Raw genomic sequence first — 24,317 nt, 5'->3', positions numbered from 1 at the left:
CAATGTATAAGAGTTCCTTTCTTGCACATCCTCTCCAACATTTATTACTTGCTACCCTGTTAAACTTTGCCACTCTTACTGGAGTGAGATGGTATCTCATTGTGGTTTTGATTTGCATCTCTCTCATTATCAGTGATTTAGAGCATTTCTTCATGTGTCTGTTGGTCATTCGAATGTCTTCCTCTGTGAAAATTCTTTCCATTTCTTTTGCCCATTTTGTAACTGTGTTATCAGTCTTTTTTTGTGTGTGTGTGGAGGCCCAGGAGTATTCTGCAAGCTTTGGTTGTAAGACTCTTGTCTGAGATGGTATTACCAAATGTTTGTTCCCAGTCTGTAGGTTTTCTCTTCACAGTGTTGAAAAAGGTTTTTGATGTGCCCAGAGATTTAATCTTTAGAGGGTCCCATGCATTAATTTTATCCTCTTTAGATTGTGCATTTCTGGTTGTATTTGGCAGTCTCTTTATGCATTGGACTAGCACTTCTAAACTTGATCCTAGTTTGTCTCTTATGAACGTTATGGTTTTGGGCTTTACTCCCAAGTTCTCTGATCCACCTTGAGTTGATTTTTGTGTATGGTGTGAGATGTGGATCCTCTTTCAGCTTTCTGCAGGTGGAAGTCCAGTTTTGCCAGCACCATTTGTTGAAGAGGTTTTCATTTCCCCATTTGATATCTTTGATTTCCTTGTCGCATATCAGTTGGCCATAGATAGCTGGGTCTTTTTCTGGGTTCTCAATTCTGTTCCATTGGTCTATGTGCCTGTCATTGTACCAGTACCATGCTGTTTTGATTACTAGTGCTGTGTACTGGTTAGAAGCTCTGGTGGCTTTGCGGGTAGATAGTTGGGCTTTCTATCCAAACACAGTTTGACTCCACCACCTTTTTTCTCTCCACACAATGGAATACTATGTAGCACGCAGAAGCAATAACTTTGTAAAGGATTACCTAACTTGGGAGGGACTGGAGAGCATTATGCTGAGTGTACTAACTCAGTCCCACAAGGATAAATATTGTGTAGGACCACTATTGTAGAATGAGTATAAGAATCCAGGAGGGCTGGAAGCAGAGGGATGTGGATGTACAGGGGGAAGAGGGGATTAATCATTTAGGTTGTACAATTTGTTGGGTGGGGAGAGTTAGGTAAATTGAAAGAATTTATTCGAATTTGTATTAGAATTTTGTAAACGAAATAGTAAAAAAAAAATTATATCACTTCCAGTGCTGAACAGTGATAATTTAGAAGCAGAACTTGTTTACATTCCAGGGTCTGCCTGGTACTTACTTGGGAACAAGTCCAGAGAGTCTGGATTAGGCAGCATGACAGACATGGGAGTGTTCCAGTGTTAGCTCCACTATTTATTAGTTGTGGAAAAAGCAGGAGTGGCATCCACTTCCTAAACGACATGCCTCTGGAAGTCCTGTGAACTTTGATAAACGTCAATAGTTGTAGAGGGGCTTCAAGCCTTTTCTTCATAGGGTCGCTATGAGTCGTGCTCGACTCAAAGGCAATCAACAATAACATTTATTAGTTGAAGCATTAATTTCCTCTTGCTGCTATAAAAATTAACGTAAAATTGATGGTTCAGAACAACATAGATTTATTCCTATATAATTTTGGGGGTCAGGAGTCCAAAATCAATTTCAAGTGTGCTAAAGTCATACCAGGGAGCTCTGGTGCCGGCCTAGTGGGTAGAGAGTTGGGCTTTTGATCCAAACACAGACAGTTTGCCTCCACCACCTTCTTTCTCTCCAGGAGAAAGACGGGCAATCTCCTTCTGTGAAAGTTGCGGCCTCTGGAAACCCACTGAGGATCAGCTATAGGTTCCATCTCGATAGCATATAGCAACAACAACAAAGTGGCATTCGAAGGACTGCTCCTGTTGAAGGCTCTGGTGAGGACTCTTTCCTGTTGCCTTGTAGCTTCAGGAGGCCACCAGCGTCGCTTGCCTTGTGGCGCCTTCTTTACATCACTCCCAGGTCTTGCTTTTGTTGTCAAATCTGCAGTTGTATCTCCTTCGGCCTCCTTCTTGTGCGAACACTTGTCATTTTGTCATTGGATCCACCAGGCTAATAGAGGATAATCTTCCCTGGAAAAATCCCCAATGTAAGTCCAACTGCAGAATCCTTTTTTGTTGGGTTGTTGTTGTTGTGTACTGTCAAGTCAGAACCAAGTCATAGCTGACCCTCTGGTGGGTTTTCAGAGGCAGTTAATTGCATAGGAAGAGATTGCCCATCCTTCTGCAGAACAGCTGGTGGCCTTGAACTGCCTGCCTTTGGAATGGCAGCACAGCTTCTTGCCACAAGGCCACCAGCACTCTTTTGTTGTGTAAGAGACTATTTTGAAAGGGTCTAAGATTTTAGCATGTGGGCATCTTGAGGGACCATTAAACAGCCTACCGTTCAGCCACCTATAACTAGTCCCTTTACATTTCTGGGCTACATCCCTCTCTTCTGTAACGTGGAGATGGGAATAGAAATATCCACCTTATTGAGTTTCTTTGAGAGTTGTAGATGGTATTAGAGGTCTGTGCGTTAAGAAATTTAGGAACTGTTTAGGGAGCTCTGGTGGCATAATCTGTAAGGAGTTGCTTCACTAATCCAAAGACCACACCTCTCTGGGGATTTGGATCCACCAGTGTCCCCTAATCAGAAAGTTAGAAATCTCCTTCCACTGGGGAGTCAGCTATGAGTTGGTTCCAACCAAGAGAATGAGAAATTGGTAAAGGTAATGAATTGAGATTGTCATTGTCAAGTCGACTACAATTCATAGCAATCCTATGAACAATCGATGTAAACCTTGCACTTCCTGCATCATCCTTACCATCTCCGATATGCCTGAACCCACTATTACTGTTAACCCTGCCAATCCATCTTGTTGAGGTCCTTCCGCTCTTTCTCTGACCCTCTGCTTTCCCCGGAATGATGTCTTTTCCCAAGGATTTAGCTCCTCCTGACAACATACCCAGCATATGTGAGATGCAGTTTCACTATCCTTACCTCTAAGGAGTGCTCTGATAGCATTCCATCAGATATTCAGTGTTCTTTTCCAGCATCACAGTTAAGAGGCATTGATTCTTCTCTGGTCATCCTCCATCATCATCCAACTTTAAGATGAACAGGAAGCAGTTGAAAATACCATGGCTTGTGGCCTTAGTCTTTTGAGTTATCACATTGCTCTTATTCAATTTGAATTGGCATAATACTAAAAGAACTCACAAACATGATCTTAGAAAGTCCAGAAACCCGAGCACAAGCTAATAATCTGACTTTGTTTTATTTTTTTATTTATTTTAATGAACGTTTACAGAGACTTTGGATTTCCATTCATTCATTCATTGTTGCACACTTTCCTCCCTGCTCACTCCCCTCCCCAGTTGGCTTTTCTCTTTAAAAGTAAAAGATATATATATATCATTGTTATATAGTCACCTCCACCCCATCCTCAAACCCCCACCCCCAGTCTACCTCACTATGCAGCTTTCATTCTGGACTCTTGTTTTGACAATAATACCTAATCATATAGTCCTCCTGTACTGTTCTCTCCCTCATCTGTTTCAATGCAGTATTCGTTATTTATCCCCTCTTAGATCCCCCGCGCCACTGATGTCAGTCCTGCTTTACAACAGCGGCACTATGCAGTATTTGTCCTTTTGTGACTGAGATATTTCACTCAGCATAATGTCCTCCAAGGTCACCCATTTTGTATAATATTTCATGAATTCCTTGTTTTTCAGTGCAGCATAGTATTCCATTGTGTGAATATATCACAGCTTCTCTATCCATTTGTTTGTTGATGGGCACTTGGGTTGTTTCCAGCTCTTTGCTATTACCTTTTTTTTAAACAATTTTTAAACTTTATTATTTTTTATGTGTGTACTATCAAATCAGATCTGACTGGTACAGGAGGAGATTGCCCCTCATTTCTCCAGCAGAGCATCTGGTGGATTTGAACCATGTACCTCTGGGATTGCAGTGCAACTTCTTGCCACTAGGCCGCCAGTGCTCCCTTGCCATAACATTTAAAGACAGTGTTGGCCTGGAGGAATTTTCTGTTGATCTCCTCAAGATTCTTGGCCCAGGGGAAATCATCTGCTTGTCTAAGTGTAAGTCTCAGATGCATTCCTGATCGAGGACCAGGCAAGGTGCTGTAACCCACAGCTCCCCACTTTCCTTCACCAGTACAAAGACGGGGGCTGCCAAGGCAATATCTGAGGAGTATACAAGAGAAGGGGAGGGTACTGTGGACAGTTAAAAGGTATTCCTTTTAGAAGCTAGTTGTTGTCTTCACATAATGACAGTTTTGTTGTGTACTGTTTATTCCCATTCAAAACAGCTCCATATAGACCTCCACAGGATTCCTTAGGTTAACAGCAACAACAGCAGATCTTTATGGGAACCCGGGGTGATTTCAAGCCACCAGTCTTTCAGTTTGACAGCTGAGGGTTTCACCTTTTCACTAATAAATCTCCTCCAAAGGATGACAGCTTTTATTTTATCCCTCATCTTAAGAGGACAGTAATGAGCGTGATGAAGTAAGAGGTCACAGAAAGAACAAGCACCACAAAAGACAGAATGTATGCATTTAACTTCACCTTGGCCATGATCATTTATAAAATTCGACGGTTCCCCACCTCCTTATCTATAATGATCATCATCCACTTGAAAGCATTTCTTGCATGTATACTCTATTTCAAGCACTTTTGTAGATAATGTGAATGAGACTAGAGTGCAGAGCAATAAAAATTTTGGTCTCCATGAGAGGAAAAAGGCATTGCTGTGAAAAGATAGCTACAAACGTTGTATAATGTGAAGAAGTCCCAAGCACTTTGAAGAAAAACTGAGCCATATAAGTGGCTAGAGAATTGAGCCATATAAGTGGCTAGAGAGTCTCTGGGCTGTGGAAAGAGGAGGAGGTGGTTTAGATGGAGAAGATCCATTTCCCTTAAGGAGATGCAGCTGCACAGTGGTCCGAGCGAGCCATCAGGAGAGCTGAGAAAGCTTATTCCAGGGAGAGCAAACAAGCTTGCCCAGTGAGCTGGCGAAGAGGCAAGAGAAAGAGCAAGAGAGTTATAGGAAATAAAGTCTGGGAGTGGCGATAGAGTTCGGATTTTTTTTTTTTAATTGTTTAACCTCTATCTTTTGAGCGTGATAGGAAACTATAGGAAAGGTCTGAGGAGGAGGGCGTGATGTAATCTCATCTAACTTTTGACAAGATCTCTCTGGGACTGAGTGGGTATTGACACAAGCCTGTCATCAGGCAAGCAAAGGGGCCAGCAGAGAAGGAGGCACCTGCAGGCAGGTGACAATGGGGCTTGGATAAGAGGAAGTAAGAAGAGGTTGGATTTTGGGATGTATCTTGCCGTTGAAGCCAAGAAGATTTGTTCATGGATTGGATGTGAGTGAGAGGACAAGAGAGGTGAGGACGGACCCCGGGCTTTCTGGCCTGAGTGACTGGCTGAATGGCGCTCCCTGACCGGAACTGGCTCCTGTTGGGAGAAAGATGAGTGCTGTGATGGGTTGTTGTTGTTATGTGCCATCGAGTTGCTTACGACTCATAGCGACCCTGTGTACAAGAGCCATAAACGCTGCTCTACCCTGTGCCAACCTCTCTGTCAGACACACTCATTCCCACCACCCCATTCACAGAATTAATCCATCTCATTGAGGGTCTTCCTCTCCTTCGCCGCCCCTCCACTCTCCCAAACATGATGTCCCTCTCCGAGGACCAGTCCCTCCTTGCAACATGCCCAAAGTATATCAGATGGAGAGCTTCAGAATCCTTGACTCCAAGGAGCATTCTGGCTCACCCTCTCCAGGTCAAACCTGTTTGTTCTCCTAGGAGTCCATGGTGTATTCAACACTCAGATGATTGGAAGTTAAGCTATGAAAAGTTTGTTCACTTTGTTTGGCTCTTTTCCTCGCCCTTTTTCTGGCCCATGGTAACAGCTCGCTGTGTGTTGCATTGACCTTTTCCTCTCTTGGAAAGAGCATAGCAATGCCTCTGGCCAGTTCTCTAATTTCCAGGTTATTCTGTGTTGATCTCATTCCCTGTTAGGACTCTTCAGTTCATCTTTAAAGTTTAATCTTTAGTTTCATGCTGAATGGAAAGGTCATCGTCCTCTCCAGTTCCCAGGTGCCTGTGGTTCAGGAGTCCCTGAACTTGGACAAAGACAAGGGGAGAGTGCATTGGCCCAGTGGGTAGGGAGTTGTGCTCTCAATCCAAAGACAGCAGGTTCAAATCCACCAGTTGCTCTGTTTGAGAAAGATAGGTCATCTCCTTCCATGTGATTTATAGCCTCTGAAAATTTGCTGGAGGGTCAGCAGTGAGTCAGTTCTGATGGCTCATAGTGACAATGACAACTAACTACAAGTTAGCTACTCCTTTAGTTGTGAATGTAGTCATCCAGCTCAGTTCCGATGGAACATAGCAACAATACAACTAACTACAATTTAGCTGCTTCTTTAGTTGTCAATATGGACAACAAGCTTCACTAGTAATTGTAATACCCATGACTTTGTCAGTAATAGAAATCACATTTTTCCCCCTATCACTTTGCATTTGCTGCACATAATTCTAAAATACCATGTCCAATCATCATCACTCTTTTCAAATTATAATAGTCAATCAGATTGCCATTAGCTCTTATTACTTACGTCATACTTTAGAAACATATATGTGGCTATATTCCCAGTAGTTTTGTAGTGTTTTCATAGGTACATTTCAATATCATCATTTGCTTTGTAATCCAAAGGACAGCCAGTTCTATTTTTTTTTTTACAGATTCTGTGCATGTTCTTTGCTACAATTTCTTTGTATCCCCCAACTAAATGTTCACAGTTCTTTCAGCATCATTCATGAACATGTACAGAGTGGTGATATATTGGGGATGGGGGCTCACCAGTGAAAAGGGGGAGTGGATCCTGGTCAGCCAGGAACCCAGATGCCCATTATATCTGTCGTTGTTTCCAGACATTTACGCTCTAGAAATTATTGTGTATAAATGAATTATTGGCTTACATACATTAGAAACCCTCAGGATCTTTCTAAAGGACCCTTGTGACGTTCACTTTATTAAAACATCTTGAGTGCTCGCTTCGGCAGCACTTATACTAAAATTGGAACGATACTGAGATTAGCATGGCTCCTATGCAAGGATGACACACAAATTCACAAAGTGCTCTCTCTATATATATTTCCAGAATGTTTTTCTTTCCAGATGATGATTGAGAAGCTTAAAAAATAAATGGTGCCAGGCACCACAACAGTAACAGAACTTTACTGTTTTTGGAGGTTTTGTTTTGTACTTTTTTTTTAATGGAGTGTGCTGGATGCCACAATTATTTTTGTTCCAATGACTGCAGAACCTGGGAAAGCTGATGCTGCTATTGATGAAGAACACACTGTTCTTATATATAAAATCTTGAAAAAAAATATATGTATATATGTATATATATATAAAATCTTGAATATTTGGAAACTAGCTTTGCTGCCAGCTTTGGCAAAAGCATCCCAATTGTACCATGTGAGTTGACATTGTACAAAAATTAACAGCCATAATGGCCTAGAAATGTTAAACTTAATTTTTCCCCTCCTTTGTACATGGGTAACTCACTGTGTTAAATATGTAAGGTCTTATGCACATGAGTTTGATTACAGAAACTAGGAAAGTAGTCTCTAAATAATAAAAAAAAACCCACTCCAATCTTGAAACAGAAAAATAAAACCCTAGTAATGTTTTCTTTAAGTTATGTTAGAGAAAAGAGGAGAGAGCCACTTCCAAAGAGGCTAAACAGCGTCACAATCTGGACATATTTTATATTTTTAAAATATGAAGCATGATGGCCTATTTTTTTTTAAAAAAAAGGTCATCTCAGTGCAAACCCACAGAGGTGAGCACAGTCTTGCAGCACATTGTTTGTGAGTGACGTTTACCGGGTCCAGGCGCAGCTTCCAATGACAGGGGTGGAAACGTGGGACTCAACACTGTGTTTAACAAGGACAGTGATTCAGCCTGATGCTGGAGTAATAAGGGCTTGTTGGGTCTCCCAGGGTGGAGGCTGAGGGGGAAAAGACAGATCACGTCCTAGTGACTGTGGTTTCTAAATGTGCTTCTTGCCTATCAGAGAGAAATACGGCCAGCCTCTTTTCCTGCTGGCGTTCTGAGCTGGTCCTCACATCATATTGTTGTTGTTATGTGCAGTTGAGTTGCTTGACAACTCATAGCAACCCCTGTGTACAACAGCTCTGAAGCCTGCCCTGTCCTGAGCCCATCTCGCTGACTCCAACACACTTACCTCCATTGCCCCAGTTACTGTATCAATTCATCTCTTCCAGGGTCTTCCTCTCCTGCGCTGTCCCTCCACCCTTCCGAGCATGATGTCCTTCTCCAAGGACTGGTCCATCCTGGCCACGTGCCCAAAGTATGAAGAGGGCTAGAATTGCAAGAGTTCCATGAAGGGTTTTTATCCCCCAATCACCGTGTGCCTGTAAATCCTTCCATTGCACCACTTCCCAGTATCTTAAGTTCATAATTTAAAAATATGAAGCCTTTAGTATAGAGTTGTTTGGGAAACCCAATTATGTCCACAGACAAGATCTGAGTATCCTTTCTTTACTGAGTAGAATGGGTAGACATATTCAAATAGTGAGCCACTCCAGGCCTTTATGATGATGTAGAGCCTGATAAAATGGTTAGGCACATAGCTCTTAACTGAAAGGCCAGTAGTTTGAACCCACTAGCAGCTCCAGGGCAGAAAGACCTTGTCATCTGTTTCTGTAAAGATCACAGCCCAGGAAACCCAGCTCATGGCAGCCTTCAACAATTTAAAACCATATTTATCACATCTTATTCTGGGATTACAATTTGTAATAAAGAAGACTGAAGAGGCCACCTGGTCTCCTATTGGAGGAGGTTTGTGGAGGGGGTGACACCACTGATGGGGTGGCTGTGAGGCAGAAGTGACTTGATGGCACACAGGGGCAGCCATCTTTCTAAATGGTTTCACATCTGGATTGCTATCAAGCTTGATGAAAACATCTTTAGCTGTTACCTAATTAAAAGGGGCTTACTCATTCTCATTGACATTGCATATCAGCCAACTCATAGCTGACCCTCCAACAGCAGGTTTTCAGAGGCGGTAAAGCTCATGGGAGGAGACTTCCTGTCTTTGCCCTGTGGAGGAGCTGGTGGATTCAAACTGCCTGTCTCTGAGTTGACAGCACAGCTCCTTGCCCGCTAGGCCACCAGAGCTCCCTGAAGCGGGTAGGCGTTGAGATTAAATAGTCAGTATAAACACCTTCCTATTTATTACGCATAAATGCAGCTTAGATAGGTGGTAATTTTTGTCTTAGATCAAGGTCTAGAGAAATTGATAAAGACTAGTTGTTCATATCCTTAAAGTTAGTATTTGGTGAGTATTTTATGGCATAACTTTGATATGTCTTCTTTGTTTTTCATTTTGCATCTAAAAGAGGAAGAATTTCAATGTAACACAGTCAGAAAAATTCCTGTTCCTTTTCACAGGCACAGGCTAAATTCTTCTGGTTAAAGCAGACTTAATTAACATTTGATTTAAAAAAGAAAAAGGACAAAGATATGACAAATGAACATTACCAGTAAAATATATATATGTTGTTGTTGTTGATTGCACAACTCGTAGCAACTCTATGAACAAAAGACCTGAAGCCCCTCTGCAGCTATCGACATTTATCAAAGTTCATAGAGTTTACAGAGATACGTTATTTAGGAAGTGGGTGCTATTCCTGCTTCCAAACCTGTCATAGTATGTATAGGAGTGTCTATCTCTGTTTCATTGACATTTGACTGTGTAAATAACAACAAAATATGGCTGACTCTGAGAAAAATGAGAATCCCAGAATCTTTGATTGTTCTTATGCAAAACCTATACTTGGACCAGGAGGCAGTCGTCAGAACAGAGCAAGGAAATACTGCATGGTTCAAAGTTGGGAGGGGTGTGTGCCAAGGATGTGTCCTATCTCCATATCTTTTTAATCTATATGCAGAACAGATTATCCAGGAGGCTGGGCTCTATGAGGGGAAATGTGGCTTCAGAATTGGAGGTAGACTCATCAGGAATCTGCGTTATGCAGATGACACAACCCTGCTTGCTGAAACCGAGGAGGACATGAAGCTCTTGCTGCAGAAAGTCAAGAACTGCAGCCTTCAATATGGATTGAAGCTCAACATCAAGAAAACAAAGATTCTCAACACTGAGAGTATTGGCAGCATCATGATAGATTATGAAGAGATTGAGATTGTTAACAGCTTCAGTTTGCTTGGCTCTACAATCAACACTCTTGGTACCAGCAGCCAAGAAATCAAAAGACAAATTGCATTGGGAAAGGCACTGTCAGGGATCTCTCAGAGTACTGAAGATCAGTGATGTCAGGCTGGAGACTAAGGTGTGCCTGATACAGGCCATGGTCTTTGCAGTTACTTGCTATGCATCAGAAAGCTAGACAATGACTAGAGATGATAGAAGGAGGATTGATGCCTTTGAACTGTGGTGCTGGAGAAGAGTATTGAATATATCATGGACTGCTAGGAGAACAAACAGGTTTGTCCTTGAGATGGTGAAGCCAGGCTGCTCCTTGGAGGCAAGGATTCTGAAGCTTTGTCTGACATACTTTGGACATGTTGGGTGATGAGATCAATTTTTGGTCATGCTTGGGAGAGTGGAGGGACAGTGCAGGAGAAGAAAACCCTTGTTTAGATAGATTGATTCAGTGACTGGGATAATGAGGGTAGGTGTATCAGAGACAATAAGATTGGCACAGGATAGAGCAGCATTTAGGGGTGTTGTTCATAGGGTCACTATAAGTTGCAAGTGACTTGATGGCACATAACAACAACAACAACAACAACAACTATAAATACATATGACATCCACTTCCTAAACAACATGCCCCTGGAAACTCTATGAACTTTGATAAATTACGACATTATAGAAAGGCTTCAGCCCTTTTATTCATAGTGCACTATTAGTCGTGCTTGACTCAATGGCAATCAACAACAACCAACAACAACATATAATATACTTGGCAGTACTGCTGTGCTCATTTGAAATGTGAAAATATCTGCTCTGGGGACATCCAGGGAGTCCTTGATGGGGGCTCAGCTGCCCTCTACTGTGATGTGTGTGGTGACACCCCTAAACCCCCACCATGCGTGCTTGCTTCTGCTCATTGTCTATTTGCATTTGACCTGAAGCCAGTTGTGATGATTCTAAAAAATGTCAGAACAGCCTGGCGTGGCTTCTACTCCTTCAAGACAGCCTGTTAAAATGTGGACTGATAATTTTCAGTCTGTGAGCCAGAGATAGGGTGTTTTTTATTCAGCCTGATTCACCCAGGCTTTCTCATGCTCATCCTTGCTCTGGGAATAGACAGCACCCATTACTTAACTATGAGAGCAGAGATGTCAGTCCACGAGGCCTGGATGACTGCTTGAGGTCCCGTTAGAAATTCCATTCTGGTTTTTGGAAGTGTCAGCATGGTTCGGAGTATCATTCCTGGTGAAATCCCTCTGGTGGTCCATTCTGTTCTGTGTGTCCTAAAATGGGCAGTTCTCCTAGCCTAGTGCTGTTCCAAAGCAGGAAGCCTGTGCTGATGAGGGCTTCATGGCCCCAATAGAGAAAGCATATTTAAAGCAGAGAAATCAGAAAGCTACAGAGACCATCAAATCTCCATCTGAGTGACAAACACCACTTTGTTGAGTTGTCCTGACATCTGATTTCCCTGTGGAGGTGCAGACAAATGAGTATCTGCCAAGTTATTACTGGAAGGTTCCATTAAGAGGGCATTTTCTATAATTGCAGCTTTTTGCCCCTAATATTTTTTTTCTTCTACGCAAAAGATATTTCTTCTCTTTAATGCTCATGGCTCCTAGAATTCTGATTTTTCATATTGGGGACTCCTTCTCCTTGCTCTCGGTCACTCCCTGTGTTTCCTAAGTAGTGTGTGTACCAGTGCAGCGTGCACACCAGGGCAGTGTGCATATCAGTGCAGTGTGCACACCAGGGCAGTGTGCATATTAGTACTGTCATGGAGGGAGAAACATTGAGTGTAAAAGCATGGTGCCCACCTCTTCTCCCTGGCCAGTGTGAATCCTCTTTTACAGCCAAGAGAACTAGTTATCAGGCAAGAGAAAGTGGGGTGGGGGTGGGGGGAGGAACAGAGCACAAAACCCTCCGAATTTTAAAAAGCCACCACATTATGCAAGCAAAATTGGAAACTGCACATTAGGAAAAGGTCTCTAACAATGATATCGTTTAGAGGGTGTAATTATCCCTCCGGAGAATGGAAGCCTCTCCTCCCCTCTGCTCTTTAGAGAGGCCTGCCCCGTCAGAGCCGGAGACTGGCAGCAGCGCCTCGCTGGCCTCGAGTGGTCTCCATGACCTCGAGGCTTTGATTTCTTTGATTCTGAAATAATTCAAAAGAGCATTCATTCATTGTGACAAACATAACTGTGGTCAGGTTTTTCCTCTAATTGAAGTTTAGAGAGAAACAAAACCCCGGGTCCCAGGGAATCAGGCATTGTTAGCACTTAGCTCTACCTTCTGTGCCAGGCGGGGCATCTGCGAGCGTTTGCCCGGTTGAGGTGTGGTGTGGGCCTAGGGCCTGGGCTGAGGGGCTGGATGAGTCTAGGCCCAGATCCTGACGAGGCCGCCTGCAAACCAAGCAGTCTTTGTAGGGTAGGCACCCTCTACTCTTGTTGACCACCCATGAGTGAAAACCAGCTCCGCTGCTTGCTTTATAAAGTGTTTGATGTGGGTGAACCTTTCAGAAGCACATCACCAGGCCTTTCTTCTGAGACGCCACTGGTGAGGTTCAAATTGCCAACCTTCAGGCAATTGTGTGCGATTGTGTACTGTAGAGTTGGAACCAACCCATAGCTGACCCTCTAGTGGGTTTTCAGAGGCAGTTAGAACCGCATGGGCAGAGATTGCCCATCCTTCTCCCATCAGCACAGCTTCTGCTGCTAAGGGCCACCAGAGCTCCCTCTTCAGGCAGTAGCCAGGTGCTTAACCTGGTGTGCCACCAGGGACTGCTCGCCCACAATGAGAATGACTATAAGTTCTCGTGACACCTGTCCTTCGGGAGGACTTTGAGGCCAGAGCTCTTGAGAAACCCTCACTGGCCGAGTCAGGGAACCTGCCATTGAGGCAGCTTTGCTCATGTGTCGTATCTGAAGCCCTGACTCTTGCTTTTCAGAGGTGAACACACTGACAGAATTAAATCAGAATCACAAGACTTTGCCAGTTGGTTATTCCATGCTCTTGGGTCAGAACCAATTCATAGCTGACCCTGCAGCAGGTTTCTGGAAGTTTTAAATTGCAAGGGAGGAGATTTCAGGTGTTTTTCTTCCATGGAGCGGCGGCACAGCCAAACTTTGCACCTTTACGTTGGTGGTGTGACTTCTTACCACTTGGCCTTTGGAACGGTCAATGTCTCTATAGAACTTCTACTTTGGTTGTTGTACCATAGAGTTAGAACTGACCCCTAGCTGACCCCCCACCCCCGGTCGGTAGTCACAAACCAGAACATTTAACAATAATTTTTAAAGATTATATGTATGGTATTTTGTGTTTGTTTTTTTTTAATTTATTTGTGTGTGTGTGTGTACCGTCAAATCAAATCTGACTGGTACAGGAGGAGATTACACCTCCTTCTCCAGCAGAGCATCTGATGAATTAGAACTGTACCTCTGGGATTACAGTACAGCCTCTTGCCATTAGGCCACCAGAGCTCCCTGATATCTGTGATTTTTTTAAAAAAAGAAAAAATCACATCATAACCTGAAAATCTCACAAGAACTAACATTATGTAAAGGGTCCCAGCAAAATATGATCTTGAGTCTGTCCCATCTGAAGGTAAAATCTACCTCAGGAACAAGTTGGAGGAGTGAGGGCAATCTGGCTGCGACTTCTGTCACCGCTCTGATAGCCAGGGATGATTCGGCTGACCTGGCGGGCTAGGCGGGTGTCCCCTTCCTCCCTCACCAGTCCACGTGCATCCCGCCTGAAGCTACATGCTCGGTTGAAGAGGACGACCATCCTGATAGGAGGACTGCCCTTCAGTCAAGGGGATATGAACAGCTGCACTCCCCTGTTAGATCCTCCAGACAAGCTCTCAAGGAACAGGTCTGAGGCCTTGAACACTAATGAACGAAGTCCAGATGAGCTGTGGGAGGATATCAAGCATATCGTCCATGAAGAATGCAAAAGGTCATTGCAAAGACAAAAGAGGAAGAAAAGACCAAGGTGGGAGTCAGAAGAGACTCTGAGTATTGCACTAGAATGTTCAGAAGCCAAAGCAAAGGGAGGAAATCAGGAAATAAAGGAGATTCTTTTTTTCCCAAAGGGCAGCTTGAGAAGACAAAACAAAGTGTTATACTGAAATGTGCAAAGAGTCTGAGTCAAAAAATCCAAAGGGATGAACTCGCTCAACATTACTTAAGCTGAAGAAAGAGAAGAACAAATTCAAACCTCAAGTTGCAATACTTAAGAGAGGAGCAAACTGGAGGGGGGAGGTCTGGGTGGAGAGAGTAGTGCAACAATGAATGAATGGAAATCCAAAATCTCTGTAAATGCTCATTAAAATTATTTTTTAAAAAAGAATGCTATGGGCAGAATATCGAATGACCCAGGAAGCATCAAAAGAAGGTGAAAGGAGTACACAGAGTAACTACCAAAAAGATTTGACTGACACAGAAGAATTTCATGAGGCAACATATATCAAGAGGCAGTGGTGATGAGTGATGCGGTTCATGCTGTTCTGAAAGAATTGGCAGAAACAAGACCCCAGGAATTGATGAAATATCAGCTGACATATTTCAGCAGATGGATGCTGCCCTGGATGTGTTCACCAGGTTGTGCCAGGAAATTTAGAAGACAACCACTTGGACAACTGACTGGAAGAGAATCAAATTTATCCCCATTTCAAAGAAAAGTGATGCAACAGAGTGTGGAAATTACCCAACAGTATCACTGATATCACATGCAAGCAATATCCTGCTGAAGATGATTTAAAAAAAAACCCAACCAAAACAACTGGAACAGTACATCAACAGAGAACTACTAGAAATACCAGCTGGGTTTAGAAGAGGCTATAGTATTAGGGACACCATAGTCAATGTCAGGTACCACTTAGCTGAAAGTACCAGAGGAATGTCAGAGGAATGTTTCATTGACTATGGAATGGCATTTGACTGGGTGAATCACAAGAAATTGGGGCTAACATTTAGAAGAATGAGAATCCCAGAACACCCGATTGTTCTCATAGAAAACCTGTACATAGATCAAGAAGCAGTTCTCAGGACAGAGCAAAAAAGCACTGAGTGGTTCGAAATTATGAAAGGAGTGTGTCAGGGATGCATCATATATCCATACCTTTTCAATCTGTATTCAGACAAGATCATTCAGGAGGCTGGACTCTATGAAGAATATGGCATCAGGACTGTAGGAAAACTCATCAACAACCTGCGTTATGTAGTTGACACAACCTTGCTCACCCAAACTGAAGAAGACCTGAAGCATTTGCTGCAAACGGTCAGACTGCAGCCTTAAATATGGATTAAAATCCAGCATCAAGAAGACAAAGATTCTCACCACAGGGTTAAATGGCAGCATCGTGATATATAGAGATTGAGAGAGTTAACAATTGCAACATACTTCACTCCACAAAAAAATACTCTTGGCAACAGCAGTCAGGAAATCAAAAGATCAATTGCTTTAGGAAAATCTTCTTTCAGGGACTGTTCCAGAATGCTAAAGAGCAATGATGTCAGTCAGGATACTAAGGTGTGCCTGATCCAGGACTTGGTCTTTGCTATTGTTTGCTGTACATCAGACAGCTGGACCATGACTGATGATGGTAGAAGAAGAACCAATTCTTTTGAGTGGTGATGCTGGAGAACAGTATTGGAGAGGGTGAAACCAAGTTGCTCCTTGGAGGCTAAGATTTTAAGCTCTATCTCACATATTTTGGACATGTTACCAGGAAGGACTAGTCCTTGGAGAAGGGCATCATTCTTGGAAGGATGAAGGGATGGCATAAGAGAGGAAGACCCTGGAATAGATAGATGGATTGAAACAGTAATTGGTAGAATGAGGGTAGGGTTTTCAGAGACAGTGAGATTGGCTCAGAATAGGACAGGGTTCAGGGCTATTGTGCATTGGGTTGCAAGTGACTCGACAGCACAGAACAACAGCAACAAAATGCAGAAGGGACACTAGTTCCATGGTCTGTAGGGAATTGTACTGCTAACCCAAAGTCCATGCCCCTCTGGTGGTTTGAGTTCACCTGCAGCTCTGTTGGAGACAACAGGCAGGCTCCCTCCCTGTGATGTGCAGTCGTGGGAAACCAATCACTGCAAATCAGTGCCAACTCTACAGCAGTGGGAGAAAATGGAGATGTATTAGAACTGAAATATGTTTTAATTTAAACCACATTATCACGGCTATAGTCTTGACTTCTTTCAAAGTAAGAGATTAACTACTTCCTTCAATGGAAAGTAGATTTAATTATACTATAAGAGCTAAAGATTGCTTTTCCTCTCTCTCAAATTTTGTCAGTTTCATGCTAATATCATGTATATTGCAACTTCAGGACTAACTACAACTTAGCAATCTGTGAGCGTGCCCAAGGAAGAGCAGGGTGGCCAGTGATTTAAGATTATGCTGGCTGGGGCGGGGGGAGAATCCTTCTTGGATTTTAAAGGGAAAATTCCGACTCATTTATGCAATCTCTCTATTAAAGGTGGCATTGCTTTCTAAGAATGGGGAAGGTGAGGCATTTTATCAGAAAGATTGTGCCATTTTTTCAAGATACTGCCGAGGCAAAGGGGTGGATTTTCGCAGATATATGACCATTTACTGTTTTTCCAGCCCCCGGCCACCAATCCCGCTGTCGCTTCTGCTGACGGAAGAGAAAGCAGCACTTCTCATTCAGTCCTTCTGGAGAGGCTATCTGGTAAGTCATGTGCCTTCCACCGTGGCATGGGGCAGGTCCTGCCGGGAATCCCTTGGATGCACGTGAAACAGAGCAAGTCATAACTTAACACTCAGAGCTAGAAGTCTCTAAAAAAAAACCCCAATGCTTAAAACAGTGGGCCACATTATTGTAAAAATAGAAGGATTAACTCATAAAATGTGTATGGGAACTCAAGGGGGAAGTGGAAGGTGAGGATAGGTAGGGGTGAAACCACAGGGCTGCACAGTTTGGTGGGTGGAGGGAGGGGGAGAAGCAAATGGGAAGGTTCCAAGCGAGAAGACAGGGTCATAATGGTCAGGGCGTGGTGGTGATTCATTTTATAAACTATGTGCTTGAGAATGACTGTATGAAACACAATGTGAATGAAGAATAGTGTGAAACACATTGTATACAAATTTTATAAGCAAACCAAGAAAAAAAAAAAACCCCAAAGAGTGGTCCAGAATTTTTACCAGTATTTCTTTTGTAATCAAATTTAAAAGTACCAGGGGCCTCTGGTAAAGTCCATGGGAAGCCCGGCTGCCCACCTACAAGCAGCATCTCTCTTGTGGTTCCAAAGTACCAGCAGCTTCGAGGGGAAAAGACAGGCAGGTCTCTTCCCACGCAGTTTGTTGTTAGGTGTTGTTGAGTCGAGGAGTCGAGTACGACTCACAGCGACCCTGAGAGCAGCAGAGCCGAACACTGTCCTGTCCTGTGCCGTCCTCATCAGCTCCGACACACGAGCTTGTGGCTGTAGTCACTGTGTCAGCCCACCTGGTGGAAGGTCTTCCTCTTATTTTTTTTCCGCACCCTTCCCTATTTAAGTATCTACTGATAAACTCTGTGCGTTGCTGTACAGAGGTAACTCGTGGCTGCTGTGATGCTAAACACTGTGACACTTACTTGTCAGATGCGATAATGGTTATTCATGGTGGACAGTGTCTGGTGGAGCTCCCCGATTAAAACAAGCTTGGAAGTTATACAAGTGTCCAGGTCTTTCTTTCATAGGGTCACTATGAGTCATCTACGACTCGACAGCTTTTAACAACAGCAACCTTCCATGACATTTTTGCAGACATCATGTCCTTCTCCAAGGAATAGCCTTTCCTAGCAACATTCCCAAAGTGTGCGAGACGAAGCTTTGCTATTATTACCACCAAAGCGAAATCTGACAGAAAACCCTCTGTGAGGTGGTTCTGAGTCAAAAATAGTTTTTTGAGTATGACTTATATGTTGTTATGTGCCATCAAGTCACCTGCGACTATCAAGACAGACCAGCGAGTCTAGCTTTAAAAGGCTGAATGCTATTTTTGATACTAAAAAGTTTTTAATACCTCAAGCTCCTTCTCTTTTTCCCCCCTACTTTATTTATAAAATGCTATAAAAATTTGAAGAGATTCTTTCAGTTTCCCTCATTCCCCTCTCATCTAATTGTACAACCCAATAATTAATCCCTTCTTCCCCCTGCACATCCACATCCCAGTGCTTCCAGCCTCTCCCACCCCTCCTGGATCCTTATACTCAAGCTCCTTCTCTTTTGTAAGTGTTTTCCTTTTTGAGATTTTGGAGTCATCCTCCAGCTTGTTCCTCTTTCAGTAATAATAACACAGTATAATATATAATATGATATAATATAATATAATATACACAGGATTGTGCAACCCTCTTGGTACATTTCTGATTGTTTATGAAGAAGAAGTTCCTCGAAGTACAATTTTGGGATCAAAGGGTGAACTTCTTTGTTTTTGTTTTTGTTTGTTTGTTGCAGTGGTGGTAAAATAGGCATAATAAAAATGTGATATTTTGGACATTTTTAGTGTACAGTTCAGTGACATTAGTTACATTCATCATGTGTTACTTATTGTCCCTACTATCTTGGTCTCAAAACTTTTTCCATTACCCTAAACAGAAACTCAGCGTTCTTTCAGCTGTAATTTCCCCTAGGAATCATTCCTCTATTTTGATGCCTGAGCATTTACAGCTTGTAGACGTTTCATATAAATAGGATCATGCCAGGTTTGTCCATCATTGACTTCGTTCACTCAGCACTCAGAGCTTCTCAAGGTCGCCTAGGCCAGCACCTCATTTCCACGAGTTCCTTTTTTTTTTAAAGCTCCTGATTCATGTGGCCTCTCAGGAAGACTGTGTCCCCTTTCCACTCTCAGTAGCCACATCTGAGAGTGGTGTGTGGATCTCCTGCTAGAATGGGCACATAACAGAAAGCGCCCATGGTTCATAGCATCACAGCCTCACCCAGTCCAAAGTCAAACCTTAGATCCGAGATTGTTACTCATACTTTCCTGATGCGTTTTCAGGTCTTTGTTGTAGAAGGTTTGGGTTATCTGTCTGCCTAGACCATCACCTTGGATCTAGACTGACACCAGGGGGATGACATGGAAGCCAAATATTGCCATACTCATGTACTTGTTGGAGCCAGTGCAGGAGAAGTATGCGGGAGGGAGCACCAGTCAGAAGTTAAGTTATTGATTAAGAAGGGAGATTATCACTAATGTACAGGCTCCTCTCTGGCTAAATGTGGGCTAGTGAGCAATCATTCAGCAAATGTTTATGTGCCCACTAAGTGGAACACACGGGCTGCTCCTGATCTCCAGAGCTTACTCTGAGGAGAGAGTGGCCAGAGACGCCTCCTTTTGTATGTGGCCCATTCCTGGAAACCTGAGTGGTGGTCAAGTGTGGACAGTAAATAATAGACTCACACATTATAAGGAACAGTCAGTTGTTCTCAGTGAGTTGATTACAGAGTCTCCTCTTACACTCATAATTCAGATTCAGCCTTTGATAACTAGTTGTGTTGTTGTTGATTGCCTTCAAGTCAAGCATGACTCATAGTGACCCTATGAAGAAAACGTCTGAAGCCCCTCTACAACTATCAACATTTATCAAATTTGTAGAGTTTCCGGAGGCATGTATACCTTAGGTCATCCTTTTCCTTCATAATGAAACATTGGCAGGATAGCTTCAATTCAGAGATATCCAAGGCTGGTATGCTGGGTGATTCCACCCAAATCATAGAAAGAAACAAAAAAGGTAAATGATTTAGAAAAATAAGCTCAACATCAAGAAGACAAAGATTCTCACCACTGGGCCAATTGGCAGCACCGTGATGGATGTAGAAGAGATGGAGGTTGTTAACAATTACAGCTTGCTTGGCTCCACAGTCAACACTCTTAGCACAAGCAGTCAGGAAATCAAAAGATGAATTGCATTGGAAAGGTTTGCTGTCAGGAACCTCTGCAGAGTGTTGAAAAGCAACAACGTCAGTCTAGAGACTAAAGGCCATGGTGTTCATAATTACTCACTATGCATCAGAGAGCTGAACAGTGACTAAGGATGACAGAAGAAGAATTGATGCCTTTGAGTTGTGGTGCTGGAGAAGAGTCTTGAACATACCATGAACCTCCAAGAAGACAAATAGGTCTGTCTTGGAGAGGGTGAAACCAAGTTTCTCCTTGGAGGCTAGGATTTTGAAGCTCCACCTCACTTACTTTGGGCAAGTGGCCAGGAGGGACCAGTCCTTGGAGAAGGACATCACGCTTGGAAGGATGGAGGGACAGCACAGGAGAGGAAGACCCTGGATGAGATGGATTGATACAGTGACTGGGGCAATGAGGGTTGGTGTGTCAGAGTTAGTGAGACTGGCTCAGGACAGGGCAGGCTTCAGAGCTGCTGTACATAGGGTTGCTGTGGATCGCAGGTGACTCAACCACACATAACAGCAACAACAAAAATTTCTGTTAAAAGCCTTTGGTTGTTTTGTTTTGTTTTGTTTTACTTTGGAGGGGAGAATTTGTTGTTATTGGTTTTAGGAATTTTGAGATATACCCTTGGAGTATTCTCACTACAAAAACACAGACCCTCCCTCTTGTTACCTAATTCCCAGGGACCTTGTTTTTCATGGAAATCCAGAAACCCAGCATCCTCACTGCCCTAACACACAACTAGCTTCACACTATCTTAAAACAAAACAAAAATCCAAAAACATAGCTGGCCCAATTAACAGAAATGTCACATGACGTGTGAAAAGCTTTTGTATTGAACCCTCAAATTGTTGCTCTGAGTTTATAATGAGCCTCAAAAATAGATTCCTGATATTTAATACTCGGCATCAAATACTCGTATAAAAGTAGACATTCTATTGTTTGTTCTATCAAAGCACTAAATTAGCAACTGGAAAGCCAGATTGTTCCAACATACAAAACCGAGTGTTGTTTTTAAAAATGTTTGAATATTGTACATGAAATCTGGTCTTATAAAAACACTCCTGTATGAAGTGTTATTTATTAAAAAAAGTCTACTGCATCAAGTGTAAGTTTCTGTTGATGAAATATTGAATGCAGTGGTCACAATTGCTAGAGAAAATTCTGCCCTTTGGCCAAGTTCAGATGAGGTTCTTATGGACTATGTTTTATTGAAATGTGTCTAGCGGTTTGGAAGGGAGAGAGCAGATCAAGCCTCTGAGTTTTACTTCTTGCTAAAAAAGCTTGTGGTGTTGGATGCCATCTGTTTACTCATTTTTATTTCGTTTAACTCCACATAGACAGCCTTTCATTTGTTTTCCCTGTTCCCTACGTTATAGCCTTTCCAGACATTCTTGACACCTGAGAATCACAAAGGCAAATCTGCTATGTGATAGTGCATGACACAATGTAAGGTTGCCTCAGCAGCTCCGCTTTGGACCTGCAAAATGAAAAATACGTGGAAGATCCTAATCTCCACTTGCAGAGAACAGTGGGAACGCGTACATTTATTCATTCCTCATTCATACCTTTGTCTATAATTAACTGACTCAGAGTGAGTAAGAGAGAAACCCCTGGTGTAAGCAAAGACTAGGAGTTTGAGAGTGGGACAGGCTCCCGTTGGGCAGAAAGGGTGGACGTAGGGGATGGGCATCTCCTGTATGATTCACTGCGTCTGAAAGCTCACTGGAGGGTCAGTCATGGGTCAGTTCCAACTCCATGGTGCACAACAGATGCACAGAATGCCAGTTTACACACTCAAATATTGCCCCCCTCTGCCTACTGGGATTGACTAAAAATGGAAGGGATGAGTGAGATTCAGTTGTAGATTTCTGTTAGGGCTGTTGTGACAGAACACGTCTTTTTGTGGGATCACTGAGAGGCCTTGCTGTAAGCCTGTGACTTCTCCTTTTTTTTTTTTAAAATTTGTATCATTAGTTTCATTTACATTATATTTAATTCATGTATATTGTGGAGTTTTTGCCCTTACAGCCATCTTACTAATAACTACCTTCATGAAGGTGTGGATGTCAGATGCCTCATACCCTATTATCCCCCTTTTAGATAGCCAATTTCTGGCGTGCCCATCCCTATTGAACCAGTACTCTGAAGGAACCAGCATGTCCTTTTTGCTGAAGAGACCTCTGTTCAACTTGGCAGCTTTGAGCATCTGCATCCGCAAGCGAAGTCCAGTCCAGAGCAAGCCGTCAGGCTGCAGCAGACGACCCTAGCTCCCGGCGTGGACCATCCTCTCTTCATCTGGTCACCTCATCCCCGGCCATCTGTGTCTAGGTTCAAATGGGCATCAGCTGCAAGCTCGGGTGCCTGTGCTCTAGACCTGTGGGTCTCACTCAGCCCTGGCTCCCACATGGGGCCAAGTCGACAAGCCAGGGTTCCTCGCCCTGCTCCTCAAGCTAACAGGCTTCCCTGCTTTTCCACATGTCTGTGCACACTGGGTGGGCAGTGCTGAAGGAACCCGTCCGAGTTCAGCCCATTCCTCCATGGTGGTTTTCCTCCTACTTCCACACCTGTGGATCCAAGTGGTCGCTAAGGGTGAGCAAACTCCAGCCTCCATCTTGGTAGTGGGCTCCGATGGACACCAGCTTTACCCTGCCTGCTTCAGAAGCTCCTTACAGAATAAAAAGACCGTCTCGTCCTTACCTTTTTCCCCCTCTGTCCTTCTCTCCTTATCTGCTTGCCCCTTTCTTTTAAATATTTTTTTTAATTTGAATTGTGATTTTAACAAAAGTTTACAGAAAAGTTAGATTTTCATTCTTTACTGAATATTTTACCCCCTCTCTCCCATTCCCTCCCTCAGCTCACTTTAAAAAAAAATCTCTCTCCACCCCTGTTTTGTGACACGAGTGTGATATGGGGATTGTGGGAAAACTAAGCAAAGAGAGGTTTAAATAGTGAGTACTGCATTGGAACAGATGAAGGAAAGAACTGTTTAAAAGGAATGTGTGATTAGGCTTTATACATGAGACAGCAGCCTGGAATAAGAGGTACATTGCAAAGAGGACTGGGACAGGAGGGAGAGGGAGGCAATTGTATAACATTCTTGCTCCTCTTTCAAACATACACCTACCTCTCCAGTCAAAGTTCCAGTGTGGTCCCAGCAGTTTATTTCCGTGCAAATCTCCTCACAGTACTGGAGGAGATTCAGTCTTCCCACTCCACCAAGCCTTACCAGCCTCTACCAGATTCTGCTTTTGACGAGCTTATCTCCTGGGCAATTCTTCCATTTCAATGGAAGTCCTGGCTAAAGCCTGTGTCTTCTGGCAGAAATCTTGCCCCTGCAAGAGAAACACAGGCGGGAAGCCAAGCAGAGCAGAGAAATGCTGCAGGCTGGGACCCTGAGGGTTTGGATTCAGCCGTACCAATGAATCAGTGATGAGTTTCTGTCACTTAAAAACCTGGAATCATGACAACTTAATTTTCCTCGGAAGAATTTCTGTACCCTTGCTTATCTACACAAAGGAGGAGATTGTTGCAAAATGAACATCTGGGTCTGCTTGTGCAGCACAGCGAGCTCAGCGTGTCCCTCGGGAGGGTCGTGGCCTGCATTCGCTGGAGGCCCCGCCACGGCTGCCCCAACGACCAGGACCATGTATCCATTGATTCTTCTAAATAATATGCACACATTACAGAGAAACAGAGGTGCTCCCAGAGTGCTCCTCGGAGGCAGAGATGGTAAAGCTTCATCTCACACACTTCGGGCATGTTTCTTGGAGAGGCTGTTCTTTGGAGCAGGACATCATGCTTGGAAGGGTGGAGGAGCAGCAAAGGAGAGGAAGACCCTCAACCAGGCGGATTGAAACAGGCATTGCTGCAGTGGGCTCGAGTGTGTTAGGGTTGCTGTGAGTTGTCCTCAGCGGTAACTCACAACAAAATTGCTATAGAGCCCATTGCAGCAGTAGCTAACTAGACGGGGGACTTCCTAATAGCTTATTGGTTTTAGCTCTGTGTGTGTGTGTGTGTGTGTGTTTGTGTGTAGGAAAAAAAACATATAATCAGACTTATTGCCATTGCTGCTCATAGCACTCCTTCATTGGATTTCTTTTTTTTA

General features: G+C 43.3%; 1 protein-coding gene across 1 annotated transcript in view; it reads left to right on the top strand.

The window, feature by feature from the left end:
* The window catches only part of IQCK (IQ motif containing K), a 184,529-nt gene that overhangs the window by 81,060 nt on the left and 79,152 nt on the right, over positions 1–24,317 (top strand). The window contains exon 7 of the mRNA XM_006892711.1: positions 16,907–16,991. Coding sequence (XP_006892773.1) covers positions 16,907–16,991 — 85 coding nt within the window. The remainder of the gene's footprint in view (positions 1–16,906; positions 16,992–24,317) is intronic.

The sequence above is a fragment of the Elephantulus edwardii genome, unplaced genomic scaffold (genome assembly GCF_000299155.1).
Source record: "Elephantulus edwardii isolate Elephantulus edwardi_28Jun2011 unplaced genomic scaffold, EleEdw1.0 scaffold00117, whole genome shotgun sequence".
Taxonomy (NCBI): Eukaryota; Metazoa; Chordata; class Mammalia; order Macroscelidea; family Macroscelididae; genus Elephantulus; species Elephantulus edwardii.
This window is presented reverse-complemented; position numbering and strand designations above follow the sequence as displayed.